Source organism: Nycticebus coucang, chromosome 7, assembly GCF_027406575.1.
Source record: "Nycticebus coucang isolate mNycCou1 chromosome 7, mNycCou1.pri, whole genome shotgun sequence".
Classification (NCBI taxonomy): domain Eukaryota; kingdom Metazoa; phylum Chordata; class Mammalia; order Primates; family Lorisidae; genus Nycticebus; species Nycticebus coucang.
The window spans coordinates 99,672,512-99,692,856 of NC_069786.1; the positions used below are offsets into that span (position 1 = coordinate 99,672,512).

At 42.0% G+C, this 20,345-nt stretch overlaps 1 protein-coding gene and 2 non-coding genes across 4 annotated transcripts in view; all 3 read left to right on the forward strand.

Annotated features, from left to right (window-relative positions):
* The window catches only part of NOP58 (NOP58 ribonucleoprotein), a 47,521-nt gene that overhangs the window by 1,112 nt on the left and 26,064 nt on the right, over nt 1–20,345 (forward strand). The window contains exons 1-4 of one of the 2 annotated variants that reach the window (XM_053596563.1): nt 7,603–7,685; nt 11,800–11,852; nt 12,071–12,188; nt 18,367–18,488. In XM_053596563.1, the coding sequence (XP_053452538.1) occupies nt 18,381–18,488 (108 nt within the window). In that variant the 5' untranslated portion in view covers nt 7,603–7,685; nt 11,800–11,852; nt 12,071–12,188; nt 18,367–18,380. Of the gene's footprint in view, nt 1–7,602; nt 7,686–11,799; nt 11,853–12,070; nt 12,189–18,366; nt 18,489–20,345 lie in introns of those variants that run through there. The other variant, XM_053596562.1, reaches the window with a different exon arrangement.
* LOC128591077 (small nucleolar RNA SNORD70) lies at nt 11,304–11,392 on the forward strand. The gene has a single exon (XR_008381511.1). It is a non-coding gene; the product is annotated as a small nucleolar RNA SNORD70 (small nucleolar RNA).
* Nucleotides 11,963–12,051, forward strand: LOC128591076 (small nucleolar RNA SNORD70). Its single transcript, XR_008381510.1, has one exon. It is a non-coding gene; the product is annotated as a small nucleolar RNA SNORD70 (small nucleolar RNA).

Sequence of the window (20,345 nt, forward strand, 5' to 3'; positions counted from 1 at the left end):
GTTTACATTATTGCTATAAAGCAAAAATTCCTAGGTAAAAATATGTAGTACAATTATAGTTCTGAATAAAAAAATTGTATTCGCGTTTGTGGTATGGATTCATTAAGTCTGGAAGTGAAGAGAGCTCACTTTTTATTTCTCTTAAGTTTTACTTCTGACGCTTCAAAAATACGCCTCTATGTGCATTTGTTAAGTCAAATACTTAATTTTAAAAAGACCAAGAATATGCTCGGCACCTGTGGCTCAAGCGGCTAAGGCGCCAGCCACATAACACCTGAGCTGGCGGGTTCGAATCCGGCCCGGGCCCGCCAAACAATGACGCCTGCAGCCAAAATATAGCCAGGCGTTTTGGCTGGTACCTGTAGTCCCAGCTACTTGGGAGGCGGGGGCAAGAAAAACGCTTAAGCACAGGAGTTGAAGGTTGCTGTGATGCCATGGCACTCTACCCAGGGCCACAGCTTGAGGCTTGTTCTCAAAAAAAAAAAAAAAAAAAGACCAAGAATATAATAAATTAAAAAAAAAAAAAGGCAGCTTTGCTTGTTTTTCCTTTCATTGGAGTTACCTGTGATTGTAGTGTTAACAATTGTAAGGTACCTTTTTAAAGAACATCGTGTCTACTTTATTTTTCTGCACTTTTTTAGAATCTTAATTCTTATGTAGAATAGCATATGCCTCAAGTTTATTTAGTTGATATGGTCTGTTGTAGCTAGTATGCTATCCTGAACTAAATCTTAAAAAGGAGCAATTCTACACAGTGCCCTGATTGTCTCCCCTGGTAGGAAGGAATTGACTTAGCTAGTTGTCTCATTTCAAGACTGTGGTCATGGAATAGTGTTGAACCATACCTGTTGATAGTCTTTTTTTTTTTTTTTTTTTTGGTTGCAGTTTTTGGCTAGGGCTGGGTTTGAACCCAGCACCTCCGGCATATGGGGCCGGCGCCCTACTCATTGAGCCACAGGCACCGCCCCTGTTGATAGTCTATTAAAAAGAGTATCCTGCCCCATAAAGATCTGAGTTATTTTGATGTAATTTTGAGTGGTTTTCTTTAAGTTGATGTTAAGATTTTTTTTTTTGAGACAGAACCTCAAGCTCTCACCCTGGGTAGAGTGCTGTCACAGCACAGCTCACAGCAGCCTCCAGCTCTTGGGCTTAGGTGATTCTCTTGCCTCAGTCTCCAGAGTAGCTAGGACTACAGGCGCCCATCACAATACCCAGCTATTTTTCTTTTGTTGTTGCAGTTTGGCTCTGGCAGCTTCAAACCCGCCACCGTCAGTGTATGGGGCTGGCGCCCTACTTACTGAGCCACAGGCTGCGCCCAAGGAATACATTTTATATACAACCTGGTGTATACATGCACATCCATATTTAGAGTGATTCAAAAATGAACACTTCCAGGCCAAGGTGGGTGGATTGCTTGAGCTCACGATTTGGACACCAGCCTGAGCATGACCCTTGTCTCTACTAAAAATAGAAAAAATAGCTAGTCATTGTAGCAGGTTCCTTTAGTCCCAACTACTTGGGAGGCTGAGGCAAGAGGATCACTTGAGCACAGGAATTTAAGCTATGTGAGCTATGATGCACAGCACTCTACCTAGAGTGACAGACTCTGTCTCAAAAAAAAGAGGGCTCTCTTGAGCCCAAGACTTGAGGTTACTGTGAACTATGATGATGTACTCTACCCAGGGCTACTGTAGTGAGACTATCTCAAACAAAAAAAGACTTCTACCAGTTGTAAATAAGGTTATATATATGAATGCAAAGACAATATACATAGAAACTGTTATAGAATATAAAACTCCCAACCAGTGTCCCTTGTGCCATACGACACTATTCCCAGACTTTTTTTTTTTTTTTGAGACAGAGCCTCAAGCTGTCACCCTGGGTAGGGTGCTGTGGCATCACAGCTCATAACAACCTCCAACTCCTGGGCTCAAGCGATTCTCCTGCCTCTGCCTCCCAAGTAGCTGGGATTACAGGCGCCTGCCACAACGCCCGGCTATTTTTTTGGTTGCAGCCGTCATTGTTGTTTGGCGGGCCCAGGCTGGATTTGAACCTGCCAGCTCAGGTGTATGTGGCTGGTGCCTTAGCTGCTTGAGCCACAGGCGCCGAGCCTTTTTTTTTTCTTTTTTTTAAGTCTCACTTTGTCGATCTGGGTAGAGTGCCCTGGCATCAGGTAGCTCACGGCAACCTCAGCCTCCCAAAGTAGCTGAGACTTCAGGCACCTGCCACACTGCCTGGCTGGTTTTTGTGTTTTTATTCATTTATTTATTTATTTATTTTTGAGACAGTCTCAAGTTGTCACACTGGATAGAATGCCATGTCATGATAGCTCACAGCTACCTCCAGCTAGGGTTCAAGCGAATCTCTTATCTCAGTTTTTCTATTTTTATTTATTTATATTTTTAAATTTTTTTAGACAGGGTCTCACTATGTTGCTCTCAGTAGAGTGCTGTGGTGTCACAGCTGACAGCATCCTCAAACTCTTGGGCTTAAGCAATTCTCTTGCCTCAGCCTCTCAAGTAGCTGGGACCATAGGCGCTTGCCACAACACCCTGCCATTTTTTAGTTGTAGTTGTCGTTTAGCAAGCCTAGGCCGGGCTCAAACCCTCCAGCTTCAGTGTATGTGGCGAGCACCCTACCCACAGAGCCACACCGCCACCAGTTTTTGTATTTTTAGTAGAGACGGGTTCTCGCTTTTGCTCAGGCTGGTCTTGAACTTGCGAACTCAGGCAATCATCACCCCACCCTCCACCTCTCCCCTGCCTGGTTTTTCTATTTTTATTTATTTTTTTATTTTTTTGAGACAGTCTCACCGTGTTGCCCTTGGGAGAGTGCAGTGGCGTCATGGCTCACAGCAACCTCCAACTCTTGGACTTAAGTGATTCTCTTGCCTCAGCCTCCCAAGGAGCTGGGACTACAGGCACCCGCCACAATGCCCAGCTCTTTTTTTGTTGCTATTGTCGTTGTTTAGCTGGCCCAGGCCGGATTTAAACCCACCAGCATAGGTGTATATGGCCAATGCTGTAACCACTGTGCTATGGGGGCTGAGCTAGTTTTTCTATTTTTAGTAGAGATGGGGTCTCACTCTTGCTCAAGCTGATTTTGAACTTCTTGAGCTCAAGGGATCCACCGACCTCAGCCTCCCAGAGTGTTAGAATTACAGGCTTGAGCCACCTCACCAGCCTGAAGATATCTTTTTTCTTTTTTTCTCCCCAAATGGCACTAAGTTTTATTAGGGATTTCAATAGGGTTAAATTTCCAGGAATGAGGGAGTCCTGGTTAGATTGAGGGCACAAAAAGCCTCTTCAGATCTAGTGAACCACTAGCTGAGGTTCTTTGGTAGGATCTACCTTCTTGTTCCAGGTATAAATTATTATAAAGAAACTGCTTTGGCGCTAGGGACTGGTAGGTGGGGCATATCTTCCCAACCCAGAACACGAAAATCATGAAGGCTACAAAGCCAAAGAGTTGCTTACACATGACATTCCAGGAAACAGGTGTGGGTGAGGTGTCCACATGGTTCCTGATACACATGTCTAGGTCACAGTGTATCGGTTCACTCCAGTTCAACCTCAGGACTGGGTAGTCCCTGTTATACCATGGATCCCTCTAGTGCTGTGAATGGTTAAGGAGCTTCAGATGTCACCATAGCCCATGCCATCATCCGTGTAAGGCTCAAAGTCTACACACATATTATGCTACTTGGCGGCGGCTGGCATCTTAGGATAGGGCCCCAGGAGCATATCCTTGATAATGTGGGAAGCTGTACACCTAATGGCACCACGTTCTGGGCTGCCCTTTGCAGCCATCCGACCCCCAGGACCTTCATCTTGGCCACCACCACCTTCACTTTCTTCTGAAAATGTCTTTTTTTAATTCTTTTTTTTTTTTTCCTTGTTTGAGACAGTGTCACTATGTTGCCCTTGGTAGAGTGCTATGGCATCACAGCTAACAGCAACCTCAGACTCTTGGACTTAAGCGATTCTCTTGCCTCAGCCTCCCAACTAGCTGGGACTACAGGCATGGGCCATAACACCCAGCAGTTTTCGTAGTTGTCATTGTTTAGTAGGCCCTGGACGGGTTCAAACCCCCCAGCCCTGGTGTATGTGGTTGGTGCTGTAACCATTGAGCTACGGGTGCCAAGCCTGAAAATATCTTTTAAATATGCCAATTTTGTTACTCAAATGTTATCTTCAAATACATTTGCTTTTTATTTTTGAGACAGAGCCTTAAGCTGTCACCCTGGGTAGAGTGCTTTGGCTCATAGCAGCCTCCAGCTTCTAGGCTCAAGTGGTTCCCAAGTAGCTGGGACTACAGGTGCCCGCCACCATGCCTGGCTATTTTATGTTGCAGCTATCTTTGTTTGGAGGGCCCAGGCTGGATTTGAACCTGCCAGCTCAGGTGTATGTGCCTGGCGCCTTAGCCACTTGAACCACAGGCACCAAGCCTACATTTCCTTTTTAACGAGAAAAAATGTGAATTTGACTCATGATTCATATTCTCTATCTGATACACATCATTTAGATGATCTGTGAACTCTGTATGGTCAGCTGCATTCTCTGAACAATTTCAAAATGTTGGGAGTATTCTCTTTTAATAAAAAACAACTTCAGGCTCGGCGCCTGTGGCTCAAGCAGCTAAGGCGCCAGCCACATACACCTGAGCTGGCGGGTTCGAATCCAGCCCAGGCCTGCCAAACAACAATGATGGCTGCAACCAAAAAATAACCAGGCATTTTAGTCCCAGCTACTTGGGAGGCGGAGGCAAGAGAATTGCTTGAGTCCAGGAGTTGGAGGTTACTGTGAGCTGTGATGGCATAGCACTCTACCCAGGGCGACAGCTTGAGGCTCTGTCTCAAAAAAAACAAAACAAAACAAAACACAAGGGGTGGCGCCTGTGGCTCAAGGAGTAGGGTGCCGGTTCCATATGCCGGAGGTGGCGGGTTCAAACCTAGCCCCGGCCAAAAACCACAAAAAAAAAAAAAAAACTTCGATTAATGTTTTAGTGTAGTTATGAGACTTGGTGGATGTCTTTGGATTCTAAAACTTAATGATATACAAGACAGAACTAGTAGCTTTAATTCTTTGATACCAACACAATACTTTGTAGTTGTTTACTGCTTCATTACTTGTATTTCATTTATAGTTTTCCAGTTTGATTAATTTTGCCCAACTTTGCAAACTATAAATATAACTAATTCAACTGCGTGGGATTAAATTTACACAGCATAACAAATCCTTAAAATCCTCTTGCCTCGCTTATGTGACAAATTTAAAGTTTTGTATAACTTATAGTATTGAGTTTCTATTAGTGAAAAAATGCGTAACTAGACTATAACTGCATTTAAGTATTAATGTGTAAATGTTCTATGATATGAATTTGATTAATAGTGCTGGTCAGCAAAGTATACTTTTATCAACTGGCCAGGCACAGTGGCTCAGCCTGTAATCCTAGCACTCTGGAAGGCTGAAGTGGGTGGATAGCCTGAGCTGACAGGTTCAAAACCAACCTGAGCCAGACCAAGACCTCCTCTCTAAAAATAGCCGGGCTTTGTGGCCGGTGCCTATATTCCCACCTACTTGGGAGGCTGAGGCAAGAGGATCGCTTGAGCCCAAGTGTTTGAGGTTGCTGTGAGCTGTGATGCCATGGCACTCTACCTAGGGTGACAAAGTAAGACTGTCTTTTTTTTTTTTTTTTTTTTGTAGAGACAGAGTCTCACTGTACCGCCCTCGGGTAGAGTGCCGTGGCGTCACACGGCTCACAGCAACCTCTAACTCTTGGGCTTACGCGATTCTCTTGCCTCAGCCTCCTGAGCAGCTGGGACTACAGGTGCCCGCCACAACACCCGGCTATTTTTCTGTTGCAGTTTGGCCAGGGCTGGGTCCGAACCCGCCACCCTCGGCATGTGGGGCTGGCGCCCTACTCACTGAGCCGCAGGCGCCACCCAGTAAGACTGTCTTTTTAAAAAAAAAAAAAGTTTATCAGCTTTTGGGGGGCGAGGTTTGGTTTTTTTTTAGAGACAGAGTCTCACTTTATTGCCCTCCATAGAGTGCTATGTCGTCAGAACTCACAGCTTGCCTCAGCCTCCCAAGTAGGTGGGAATATAGGCACTGGCCACAAAGCCCGGCCTTTTTTAGAGAGGCTACTGCCACAATGCCTATTTTTTTTTTTTTTTTTATTGCAATTTGGCCGGGGCCAGGTTTGAACCCGCCACCCTCGGTATATAGGGTAGGCACCCCACTCACTGAGCCACAGGCACCGCCCTTATCAGCTGTTTTTAAAATAAAGATGTTTGAGTAATATCTATGCATACTATATTTCACCAAATTTAACATGTCGTTCTTTCATATTGCTTTTTTTTTTTTTTTTTTTTTTTTTGGAGACACGGCCCTCAGTAGAATGCTGTTGCTAACTGCAACCTCAAACTCTTGGGCTTAAGCCATTCTCTTGCCTCACTTTTTCTATTTTTATTAGAGATGGAGTCTTCCTCGGGATGGTCTCTTTAACTCCTCAGCTCAAGCAATCTACCTGCCTCAGCCTCCTAGAGTGCTGGAATTATAGGCATTAGCCATCCCCCTGTACCCTCGCTTTACACTAACATTTAAACTGGCCTACCATTACTTATAAGACATTACAATTTTAGGGATATTAAATATCAAGAGGGTCCCTTTTAGGATTGATCCTATTTTATACTTGGGTAACTGATAATAGAGTGTTGGCAAGGGTGTGCAGAAATAAGAATTTTTATTTACTCTATTTAACTGAGATTGATAGAATTTCTTTCAAGCAGTTTGGTACAATCTGTCAACATACAACATGCCTATCTTCTACGATCAATTAACTCCAGTTCCATTATTTTGTCCAACAGAAATACAGCATGTAGTTAATGGCTCCCTTTTTTGTTTCTTGTTTCTTGTTTTTTTTTTTTTTTTTGAGACAGAGTCTCATTTTGTCCCCCTCAATAGAGTGCTGTAGTATCATAGCTCACAGCAACCTCAAACTGCTGGCTTCAGGCGATTTTCTTGCCTCAGCTTCCAGAGTACCTGGGACTACTTGCGCCCACCACAATGCCCAGCTATTTTTAGAGACAGGGTCTCACTCCTGCTCAGGCTGGTGTTGAACTTGAGAAGTCAGGCAATCCACCTGTCTACGCTTCCCAGAGTCTTAGGATTACAGGCGTGAGCCATCGCCTCTGGCCAGTTAATGGCTCCTTTAAAAGAAAGATTCCTGTCCCGGCCTGCCTAGGACCTTTAGTACCACCTGCTTAGTACGCTGAGGGATGAACTCTCTAGGCTGTTAATGAACTATGATTGCATTTTTCAGCCTGGCTCACATAGCAAGACTCAATCACTAGAAATGGTAATAATAATAAATAAAATTTTAAAACATTCTTAGCAAAGACCATGACTAGATCCGAATTTCATTCAGATGTTACATGGGCAACTCAGACTACCAATTTGTACAAAAATTCATGCTGTGTAAGAGAACTATTTCAGTGAGAGAGATAGCTTTCATCACCCTCATTTTATATGTATAGTTGTATTTAAAAAATACAGCTACATATGTCTAAACTATGCCATTTAAAGAAAGCTAAACATTTTTTTTCAGGTTCTAAATGAGAAGAAACTTCAAGAGGTTGACAGTTTGTGGAAGGAGTTTGAAACTCCAGAAAAAGCAAATAGAATGTAAGTAATCTTGAAACTAAGAATTCAGCCATTAACATTGAAATCTAACTTTGTTCTTTTTTTTTTTTTTTATCGTTGGGGATTCATTGAGGATACAATAAGCCAGGTTACACTGATTGCATTTGTTAGGTAAAGTCCCTCTTGCAATCATGTCTTGCCCCCAGAAGGTGTGACATGCACCAAGGCTCCGCCCCCCTCCTTCCCTCTCCTAACTTTGTTTTTTACATCCCCCCCCCCATTCATTTAATGTTAGGTTCATAGTTTTTTGTTTTGAGATCTGTTTCAGGAATAATTTTGGTATGAAACTAATTACTATAGCTATTTTACTTGGAATTAGAACATAGGCCTTAACTAATTTGTATTGATTGCAGTCTAGACTGGACAGTACCCCAAAATTCCACTTTATACAATATTTGAAAGCACATATTGGTTGTGAATTAAGTAAAGTCCCATCCACAGATTTCATGCTTTCTCCATCTTAAGCACTTAATCATCCCTGTGGCTATAACTTGCGGTTTGAGGGGCAACAGCAAAACAGCAGAAACTTTTTTCTTTCACCATTTCACAGATAATTTATTCTTATTATATATATATTTTTTATTAAATCATAGCTGTGTACATTAATGCAATTATGGGGTACAATGTGTTGGTTTTATATACAATTTGAAATACTTTTATGAAACTGATTAACATAGCCTTCACTGCATTTTCTTAGTTATTGTGTTAAGACATTTATATTCTACACTTAGTAGATTTAATATATACCCTTCTAAAATGCACCACAGGTGTGGTCCCACCAATTCCCCTCCATCCACCCATTGTCCCCTCCCCCTCCTCTTTCTCTTATGGTATATTTTAGCAACTACATTTTTTTTCTCTTATTGAGACCTGTCACCTTTTCACTTCAGCACTTCACAGCTTCTCTTTGGGATATCTGAATTGCCACCATCACTACTCTTGTATTTTGCAGCCATTATTTTTTATTTATTTATTTTCTTTGAGACAGAGTCTCACTAGGTCGCCCTCGGTAGAGTGCCATATGTCACACAGCTCACAGCAACCTCAAACTCTTGGGCTTAAGAGATTTTCTTGCCTCGGCCTCCCAAATAGCTGGGACTAAAGAGACCCACCACAACACCCGGCTCTTTTTTTGTTGCAGTTGTTGTTTTACCTGGCCTGGGCTGGATTCAAACCCGCCAGCCTCACTGTATGTAGCTGGCGCTGTAACTACTGTGCTAGGGTGCTGGCCTTTGCAGCCATTATTAAGTAAAATAAGGGTTATTGAGCATATGCACAGTGGTATCTCAACAGTTGATCTGGTAAACAGAGCCATGAAGTGAGTAAAGGACATATAGCATGGATACAGAAGACACTACTCAATGTACAATTTAAAACTTAAGAATTGCAGTCGGCGCCTGTGGCTCAGTCGGTGAGGCGCCAGCCCCATATACCGAGGGTGGCAGGTTCAAACCCGGCCCCGGCCAAACTGTAACCAAAAAATAGCCGGGCGTTGTGGCAGGCGCCTGTAGTCCCAGCTACTTGGGAGGCTGAGGCAAGAGAATCGCTTAAGCCCAGGAGTTAGAGGTTGCTGTGAGCTGTGTGAGGCCACGGCACTCTACCAAGGGCCATAAAGTGAGACTCTGTCTCTACAAAAAAAAATAAATAAATAAAACTTAAGAATTGCTTGTTGAATTTAACATTTAACATTTTTGGGGCCTCCTTTGGCCAAGGGTAGCCAAAACTGAAAAATGAAACTACAGATAAGTGGGGACTACTGTATAAATCTCTGTTAAAAGTAATAATTGTTTAAAGCATGGCATGCGTTATGATTTAACTTGCAGTTTCTGAGCTAATATTCAAATTTTCTTTAAGTCACAGTTTATTCATCTCTGTGACTTTTACTTCCTATCTCCCTTGTGTATAATAAAATAAGTAGTAAGTCCTAGAAAGATCTCAATCTCGACATCTTTTTGGGGGGACAGGGGAGATAGAGACTCAAACTGTTGCCGTAGGAAGAGTGCTATTGGCGTCATCGATCACAGCAACCTCCAACTCTAGGGCTCAAGTGATCCTCTTGCCTCAGTTTTTCTATTTTTAGTAGAGGCATGGTCTCACTTTTTGCTCCGGCTGGTCTCGAACTCGTGAGCTCAAGCAGTCCACCTGCCTTGACCTCCGACAGTGCTGGGATTATAAGCTTGAGCCACCGCACCCGGCCTCTCTTTATTTTTTGAGACACCATTTCTGTTGCCCAGGCTAGAGTACAAGCTTAGTTCATGGCAACCTCAAACTCAGGCAATCTTCCTGCCTTAGCCTACCATGTAGGCAGGACTATTGGTGCCTGCTATAAAACCCAGCTCATTTTTCTATATTTTTTTTTTTTTTGTAGAGACAGAGTTTCACTTTATCGCCCTCGGTAGAGTGCTGTGGCGTCTCAGCTCACAGCAACCTCCAACTCCAGGGCTTAGGCAATCTCTTGCCTCAGCCTCCTGAGTAGCTAGGACTACAGGTACCTGCCACAATGCCCGGCTATTTTTTGTTGCAGTTTGGCCGGGGCCGGGTTTGAACCCTCCACCCTTGGTATATGGGGCCGGCACCCTACCCACTGAGCCACAGGCATCGCCCTCATTTTTCTATTTTTAATAGAGACAGGGCCTCACTCTTGCCTAACTCCTGACCTCAGGTCATCCTCCTGTCTTGGCCTCCCAGAGTTCTAGGACTACAAGCATGAGCTACCATGCCTAGCCCAATGTCTCTTGATGAGAAAGTAGATAGAGTATAACTTTGATGTCTAACTTACGTAATGAGTGGTAGGAGAGAGAGCTGGCCTTTCCTCAAGGTACAAAGTGGCTATTTTACCAACTGGCCCTGGGAAGGACCTGACTCGGTTCTTCTGATACTTTTGGAGTTGAAGGGATCTATTTATGAATATGGATGCCATTGATAATTTATCTGTTATTGCAAATGATAATACAAATGAGTTAAAGGAAACGTCTTAAGGTTGCAATAAAGTGTGAAACCCAAATAAATGGCATACTAAACAATTAAGAGAAACAAAATAACAAGAGTTGTAGTATTTTTAGTGTTAAAAATCATAAATTTGAGAGAGTTGAATTATCTGTCAGTAGTGAGATTGTTGAATGAATTATAGGATATCTAAAGATCTCTTCGTTTGATGAGAATATTTCAGATTGTATATGAAACCAGCACATTGTACCCCTTGATTGCACTAATGTACACAGCTATGATTTAACAATAAAATAAATTAATTAATAAAATAATAAAGATCTCTTGGTGGCCTATAGAGAGGCCCATAATATACAGAGAAAACCAAGATTCAAGGTGATTTGTTTAATATGTTCCATCTTTGCCATGACTTTGTATATCTATATGTTCATTTTATACAAATAGAGGTATAGACAAATATCTTTTTAGAAGAGTGAAATGGGGTAAGATCAACGCAGAAGAAGATGAAATTATTACTTATTTCTTAAGTCTTTGTATTTTTAAGCGTGCATTTAAGAGACCAGGTTCAATACCTTGCTTACAATGACAGTTGCAGGTAAATGGAAGACTAGTTTTCCTTTTTAAAGGTTTATATTCTTTGCTTGGTTAATCTGATTCATTGTTGTCTATGATGTATTCTTGTTGGAACTGAATCTAAGTGATCTAACTCAAATATTCGTCACTACCACTGAGACAGCAATGACTAAAGTATATGTGTGCTTCTTTATATGAAATGTTACCCTGCACATAAAGATATACAGGACAAAACGGATAAAATAACAGTGACAAAAATCAGGTCTGACAAGCTAATTTTTAATGGCATTTGTACTGAGGGTACAAATGAATGCCATGAGGTTCTTGACCTAAAAGGGACTGACATACTTGACATACTTCCTGGGTCAATTCTTTGCTGTGTAGTAAAAGTCACCTCTGTAGTATTAAGCAGCATAGTTAGGTTGGAGCTTCAGGGTCTTTACTATTGGCCTAAAGTCTTTCAACTACCATAACTTTTTCTGTTACAGTTCTAGCCCAACATTTCTTTCATAAGTATTTGTATTTTGCAGAATCACTGTGCCTACATAACATGTTTCTTTCTTTTTTTAAATTCTAGAGTAAAGCTAAAACATTTTGAGAAATTTCAGGATACAGCAGAAGCATTAGCAGGTAAAGTCAAAGAGACTAGAGGGGAAACTTGCTTTTTAAAAAAATTTAAGTCTCGGCAATTTGTTTTTCTAGTAAAAGGATGTTTGCTTTAGTTGCCTGAGTTAATCTTTTTCAATGTTGTCGATGATGCATTCTTATTGGAACTGAATTTAAGTGATCTAACTCACAAATTCGTCACTACCACTGAGACAACATTGAGTTAGCTTTTTTCACCATAGGGCTGATTTTCCCCCCATGTGATGAGAGGTGGCAAGTGGTTAAATTGATCTCCCTGTGGAAACCAACAGCATAATGCTGAAGCACAGTTCAGTAAAAGCTGTTCTACAAGGGACCAAGGTAATGTGGTCAAGTGCCCGGCTCTTTGCTTTTGAAGTTGAGAATAACAAGAAAGTCCTCCTGGAGTATACATTTTCAGTTCAGAAAAGCATATCAGTATTATTAAAAGGTTTTATTTCTGAATATAAAAACTATAGAGAGGCATAGGAGTTTTTGTTTATCTAAGGGTATCAATTTTTCAGTTGCTTAAAAGCTGTATCACAAGTTAGTCAACTGGGTGGTAGCATAATTGAAAATGAAGGGCACAGGAAGAATATGGTTAAATAATTTTGTTAGCCACAGGGGAGAAGTATGGTTCTTGTGTGAAAATTGGGAATACAACTAAATATGCTGGAGTATTAATGGGCTACCCTAACCTGCAGAAGAGTCACCCAAAGGAAGAGCCAACAATTGGGTTTATTTCTTTCTTTTGGGGGGGAGGGTCTATTTCTTTCTTTATTTTGTAAATAAATAATAGTTCTAGGGCTGTTTCATCAAACCAGCAGTAATCGGAGTCTTATACTGCCATGAAACACAAGTACCATAATGTTAACCAGGGGTAGCTTTTCTTTGTTTTTTTAAAAAAGAGTCTTGCTCTGTTGTCCAGGCTCGAGCCCAGTGGCATAATCATAGCTTGCAACATCTTCAAACTCCTGGGCTCATGTGATCCTTCTGCCTTGTCCTCCGGATGAGCTAGAACTAAAGGCATATATCACCATGCCCAGCTAATTTTTTTTTTTTTTTTTTTTTTTTTTTTTTTTTGAGACAGGATCTCATTATGTTGTCCAGGCTGTCTCGAACTCCTTTAACCTGTGGACTTTTTTTTTTTTTTTTTTTTTTGAGACAGAGTCTTACTTACTATGTTACCCTCAGTAGAGTGCTATGGCATCACAGCTCACAGCAACCTTTAACTCTTGGGCTTGAGGGATTCTCTTGCCTCAGCCTCCCAAGTAGCTGGCACTATAGGTGCCTGTCCAACACCCGGCTATTTTTTGGTTGTAGTTGTCATTGTTGTTTGGCAGGCCTGGGCTGGGTTTGAACCTGCCAGCTCTGATCTATGTGGCTGGCATCCTAGCCGCTGAGCTATAGGCACAGAGACTAACTTGTGGACTTCTTAAAAGGATAGTTTTATTAATCACAGTTTTAAGTATGGACAGAATTAAAATTCCAAACAAGATTATGTAAGGTATACTCCAACTCTAGGGGGTAGGGGGCATTGTCCACATAGACTGATATGAACAATTCTTCCTATAATTGTAAACTGCTGCAGCCTTGGCCGCAAGTAGCCTCGTCTGTTCTGGGGTTTTTTTCCCCCTCCTTGATGATAATTGACTATGTTGGGAAGATAATCTTGAAATTTTTTTTGTATTTAATCTTAATCTGCTTGGAATGTTTCTTTTTTAAAATAGGCTTCCATGAAAATCTATACTTCTAGGCCGGGTGCAGTGGTTCACGCCTATAATTCCAGCCCTTGGGAGGCCGAGCCAGGTGGATTGCCTGCGCTCACGAGTTCGAGACCAGCCTGAGCCAGAGTGAGACCACATCTCTAATAATAGCCAGGTGTTGTGGTGGACACCTGTAGTCCCAGCTACTTGGGAGGCTGAGGCAAGAGAATTGCTTAAGCCCCGGAACTGGAGATTGCTGTGAGCTGTGTGACGCCATAGCACTTTCCCGAGGACAATAAAGTGAGACTGTTTCAAAAAGAAAAAATCTATACTTTTGACCAGTTCTTTAAACTATTAAATGGACACACCCAATCTTTAACCAAACAAAAATGTTTTTTACCCTTAATAGCTAAAATGTCATTGTCAGATTTATGCTAATCATTTCATAATTATTTAATCCTTGAAATAATCTTCTGTAATAGATAATTATGGTTATGTTACAGATAACAAAATGTGAGACTCAACCAGTATTTGTAAATTCCCATACAAGACTTCCTTGTATTCTTTATTAATGTAAAATAAATGGGGAAAATGCCAGAGTAGGTGAGAATTTAAAGTCTCGGTCTAAGCTACATGAGAGTGAGGACTCTCCCTGTCACACCCTTAGATACTAGCACAGTATAGGTCATAGAAGATTTAGGTTAAATTTTTTTTCTTTTTTTTTTTTTTTTTTTGAAGACAGAGTCTCGCTCTTTTGTCTCAGGCTAGAGTGCTGAGGAATCGTAGCTCACAAGAGCCTTAAACTCCTGGGCTCAAGTGATCCCTCTTGCCCCAGCCTCCCTAGTAGCTGGGAGTGCAGGTGTCTACCACTACATGGCTAGTTTTTTTTCTATTTCTTGTAGAGATTGGGTCTTGCTCTTGCTCTGGCTAGTCTCCAACCCGTGAGCTCAGGCAATCCACCTAGCTCAGCCTCCCAAAGTGCTAAGATTATAGGTGTGAGCCACCAAACACAGGTAAATATTTTTAAGTAAAGGAATGAAAGTAGTGAGCTGTTAGGAATCTAATCATAGAAACTGCTATAGTGCCTTTCCTATTTTTATCAGGAAGTTGAGTAAATATCAGCGTATTAAAGAGAGCAGAGTTATTTCTTGGATACGAGCTTCTCACTGCCTATTTTAAGGCAGGTTTGACATGACAGAACCAAAACTGAGTAGCTATTGGGCGGCGCCTGTGGCTCAAGGAGTAGGGCGCCGGTCCCATATGCCGGAGGTGGCAGGTTCAAACCTAGCCCCGGCCAAAAACCAAAAAAAAAAAAAAAACTGAGTAGCTATGGATGTCACAGTACGCATTTTGAACTCCATTGCCTTAGAATGAGTCTGATGGGTTGTAATATCAAGAATCTGTATTGGTCTAAGATGTTCATATATGCCATTTGGATGGAGAGGTTTGATTTTATTGCTGATCAGATTTTCAGCTTGAAAGTTTTTTAAATCATCATGAGAAAATTTGGGGGCCAGCCTAAATTTGGGTAATATCAGAAGACTTTTAGAGAATGCTGAAAAACAGCTAGGAGAGGAGATAGAGCAAAGACTCAGCCTTTCCTTATCCGTCCAATCCCTGTATATTTCTTTAAAAATACATAATATGGGCATTTCATTAACAATTTTTTATTTTTGAGACAAGAGTCTCACTCTATTGCCCTTAGTAGAGTGCTGTGGCTTCATAGCTCACAGCAACTTCAGACTCAGGGACTCAGGTGACCCTCTTGCCTAGGGCTCCCAAGTAGCTGAGAGTACAGGTACCTGCCACAACACCCAGTTTTCTCTTTTTAGTAAAGAGAAGGTTTTGCTCTTGCTCAGGCTGGTCTCAAACTCCTGAGCTTAAGCAATCCACCTTATTCAGCCTCCCAAAGTGCCAGGATTATAGGTGTAAGCCACCAATCCCAGCTTTAACGAACTTTTGATGAAGATAAGGGATTTTTTTTTTGTTTTTAGTGGAGACAGAGTTTCACTTTATGGCCTTCGGTAGAGTGCCATGGCATCACACAGCTCACAGCAACCTCCAACTCCTGGGCTTAAAGTGATTCTCTTGCCTCAGCCTCCCGAGTAGCGAAGATAAGGGATTGTTTATGTTCAGTGTCTTGAGTAGATATTTTTACATTTAAGAAATAAATGAAAAAAAAAAAGAAAGAAATAAGGGAGGACACTAGATTAAAGCTAAAATAGGTGATAGGGAAGATTGAGAACTATAATTTTTTTATAATAATAATTATTATTAATTTTTTATTATTTATTTATTTTCAGTTTTTGGCCGGGGCTGGGTTTGAACCTGCCACCTCTGGCATATGGGGCTGGCGCCCTACTCCTTTGAGACACATGCCCCGCCCTATTTTTTTTTTTTTTTTTTTAGAGGCAGAGCTCACTTTGTTGCCCTCAGTAGAGTGCTATGGCACATAGCTCACAGCAACCTCCATCTCTCGGGCTTAGGTGATTTTCTTGCCTCAGCCTCCCAAGTAGCTGGGACTACAGGCGCCTGCCACAATGCCTGGCTATTTTGTTGTTGTTGCACTTTGGCCAGGGCCGTGTTTGAACCCGCCACTCTCAGTATATGGGGCCGGCGCCCTCACCGAGCCATAGGTGCCACCCATTTTTTATAATTATTAAAGAAGATTTATGAGCTCGGAGCTCATAGCACAGTGCTTATGGCTCCGGCCACATAGACTGAGTCTGGCAGGTTTGATCCTGGCCTGGGCCAGCTAAACAACTACAGCTGCAACAAAAAAATAGCCAGGCATTGCGGCAGGCACCTATAGTCCCAGCTACTTGTGAGGATGAGGCAAGAGAATCCTTAAGCCCAAGAGTTTGAGGTTGCTGTGAGCTGTGCACCATGGCACTCTACCGAAGGCAACATAATGAAACTGTTTCAATTTAAAAAAAAAAAAAAAAGGTAGCACCTGTGGCTCATGGAGTAGAGCACTAATCCCATATATCGGAAGTGGCAGGTTCAAACCCGGCCCTGGCCAAAAACTGCAGAAAAGGGGGAGGGGGGGCCTGTGGCTCAATGGGTAGGGGGCCAGCCCCCTATACCCAGGACGACGAGTTCAAACCTGGCCCCTGCCAAACTGCAACAACAACCAAAAAAAAAAAACTAGCCAGGCATTGTGGTGGGTGCCTGTAGTCCTAGCTACTTGGGAGGCTGAGGCAAGAGAATCGCCTAAGCCCAAGAGCTGGAGGTTGCTGTGAGCTGTGACGCCACGGCACTCTACCGAGGGCAACAAAGTAAGACTCTGTCTCTAAAAAAAAGATTTATGGCTGAGTGAGGTGGCTCATGCCTGTAATCCTAGCACTCTGGTAGGTTTAGGCGGGTGGATAGCTTGAGGTCACAGATTCAAGACCAGCCTGAGCAAAAAGCCAGATCCAGTCACTACTAAAAATAGAAAAACTGAGGCAAGAAGATCACTTGAGCCCAAGAGTTGGACGTTGCTGTGAGCTTTGACACCAGGGCACTCTACCCAAGGTGACAGCTTGAGACTCTGCCTCAAAAAAAAAAAAGGAAGATGATCTATAAACTTACAAGGAAAGAATAAAATGATGACTGTTATTAGAAAGGTAGATAATAAGGAATTAATATTGCACAAAATGTAAAAGGTTAGGGCCCCACAGAAGCTATTAAATTCTTGATTCTTAGAGTGTAGAGACCCCTGCAATAGCTGTGGTAGCCAAATGGCATTTGTTCTCACATATAATCCTCTCATATAACAAATGTAATTCTTGTGGCTGGAGATAGGATCATGAGGAAAGAGCACATACTTGGTTGATTAAGCACCAAGTGCCTGGCTTTGGAAATTGTTGACAGCTCTTCTTCCTGCCAACTTACTATTATCTTAGCTGAATGCCAGACAAATATCAGATGCTAGTTCATGTGGGTTCAGATAACAGAAGCATACTAAGGAAGACTGACTTAGCAGATTTAGAACTTGCTAGAAATAAAAGCAGTCTCAAAATAGATTAAGTTGCCTTCAGCAGTTAAGTTTTCCATTGCTGGAGGTTACAGAGACCTTATGACATGTCCATTGTTTTTTATTTGTTTTGTTTTTTGTTTTGAGACAGTTGTCCTGGGTAGAGCACCATGGCATCATAGCTCACAGTAACCTCAAACTCTTGGGCTCAAGTGATCCTCTTGCCCCAGTCTCCCGAGTATCTGGAGCAAGGAGTGCCTGCCACAACACCTGGCTGGTTTTGGTATCACTCTTGCTCAGGCTGGTCTTGAACTGCTGAGCTTAAGCAGTCCTCCTAACTTGGCCTCCCAGAGTGCTAGGGTTACAGGCGTGAGCCTGGCTACATGTCTATATTGGAGATTAGCAAAGATAAGGTCTCCACTTAAACATCTTTATATTGTGGCAGAGCTTTTAAAATGATTAACTCCTTTTTTTAATCAGTTCTAACATGATTTTAGGCTATTTCACAATCTATTCACAATTTCTATCTATCTGAAATAACAAGAATGGGTCTTTTGTCTTTCCCAAATAGATAATTTCTGTGATTTCAAGATTGTCTGTCTGAGTTAAGGAAAAGATTCTTGTAACATAGGAAAATGAACCATGGGCCTGATTCTAGCTCTGAAGCAGAAATGAATGAGGGTGGGAAGAAAAATGGGATTGTGAAATGTGTAATTAATAAAGTATTTAACATTTATCCTTTCATTATAGAAGTAACTTTAAATTTGGGCCTTTTAAAAGGAAATGTTTAAGACAAACTTCTACAATCTAAGTGTTAACTCTTCTTTTTTTTTTTTTTTTTTTTTTTTCTGAAAAGCATTCACAGCTCTGATGGAGGGCAAAATTAATAAACAGCTGAAGAAAGTTCTGAAGAAAATAGTAAAGGAAGCCCATGAACCTCTGGCTGTAGCTGATGCTAAACTAGGAGGAGTCATAAAGGTAAAGTTATAATTTTTTTTCATGCCTGCTTGTCAGATCTCAGCATACTGACTATAAAGTGTACCCTTTGTTATAAGTTGTCCTAAGTTGTGTGTGTGTGTGTGTTTTTTTTGAGATAGAGTCTCAACTCTTGCTCTGGGTAGGGTGCAATGGCATCCTAGCTCACAGCAACCTCAGACTCTTGGGCTCAAAGTGATTCTCTTGCCTCTGTCTTCCTGGTAGCTGGAACTATAGGCACTCAACCATGACGCCCAGCTATTTTTTAGAGATGAGGTCTCTCTCTTGCTCAGGCTGGTCTCCCAACTCCTGAGCTCAGGCAGTCTTACCCCCCTCGACCTCCCTAAGTGCTAGGATTACAGGTGTGAGCCACCACACCTGGCCAAGTTGGGGTTTTTTGTTTTTGTTTTTTGCAGTTTTTGGCCAGGGCCAGGTTTGAACCCGCCACCTCGGGTATGTGGGGCCGGCCGGGTTTTTCTTTTTTAAAATACAGCTTATTCTGTCACCTCGGCTGGAATGCAGTGGGATAATCATAACTCATTGTAATTTCAAGCATCTGGCCTTTAGGTGATCCTCCTACCTCAGCCACCTTAGTAGCTGGGACTATAGCAGGTACTCACAATCCTGACTGGCTAAACTTTCCTTTTTTGTTTTTGGTAGAGACCGGATCTCGCTCTTGCTCAGGCTGGTCTCAAACTCCTGGCCCCAAGTGATCCTCCCATCTTGGCGTCTCAAAGTGTAAAATTGCAGGCATAAGCCACCATACCTGGCCAAATTATCATAAGTTCTTTTTTTTTTTTTTTTTTTTTTTTGCTGCGTGGGCAGAGCATAGTGGCATAATAATAGTTCACTGTAACCTCAAATTCCTGAGCTCAAGCAATCCTCTTGTAGTTGGAACTATAGGCGTTACCACTAATGCTTTTATTTTTAGTAGAGATAGGATCTCACTGTTGCTCAGGCTGGTCTCAAACTCCTGACGTCAAGCATTCCTTTTGCATCTGCCTTCCAGAGTGCTAGAATTACAGGCATAAGCCACCGTGCCTGGCTTGTCATAAGTTCTTCCACCATCTTTCTTTTCTAGCCTACATAATAATTTTTTTTTTTTTTTTAATTTTTTGAGAGAGGGTTTCACTTTGTTGCCCTCAGTAGAGTGCTATGGGGTCATAGCTCACAGCAACTCTTGGGCTCAAGCAATTCTCTTGCCTCAGCCTCCCAAGTAGCTGGGACTACAGGCCACAATGCCTGGCTGTTTTTAGAAATGGAGTCTTCCTCTAGCTCAGGCAATCTACCCGCCTAGGCCTCCCAGAGGGCTGGAATTAATGTGCATGAGCCACATCACCCAGCATTTAGCATGTTTTTTTTTTTTTTTTAATTTTATTTATTTTTTCTTTTTTTCTTTGAGACAGTCTCACTGTGTCACCCTTGGTAGAGTGCTATGGTATCACAGCTCACAGCAACCTCAAACTCTTGGGCTTAAGCAATTCTCTTGCCTCAGACTCCCAAATAGCTGGGACCATAGGTGCCTGCCATTTTTTTGTTATTGTAGTTGTTGTTTGCCAATCCACCACCCTTGGTGTATGTGGCTGGCGCTGTAACCACTGTGCTACGGGCACCAAACCTAGCATGTTTTTTTAAGAACCTTTTATAAACTAACCCTGACTTTTCAGGAAATGAAATGAAACTGGCAGAATTTATCTGAAGATACACAATCTAGAAACAGAACTGCTGCTCTTTTGAGGGATAGCATCATAGTGGCATTGCTGTAAAGTCCAGATTATTTGACATACTGGTAACCAATTATTAGGGTCATGTTCCAAGAGATTTCTGCATTTGAGGGAGTTAAGACTATGCTAAAGGCAG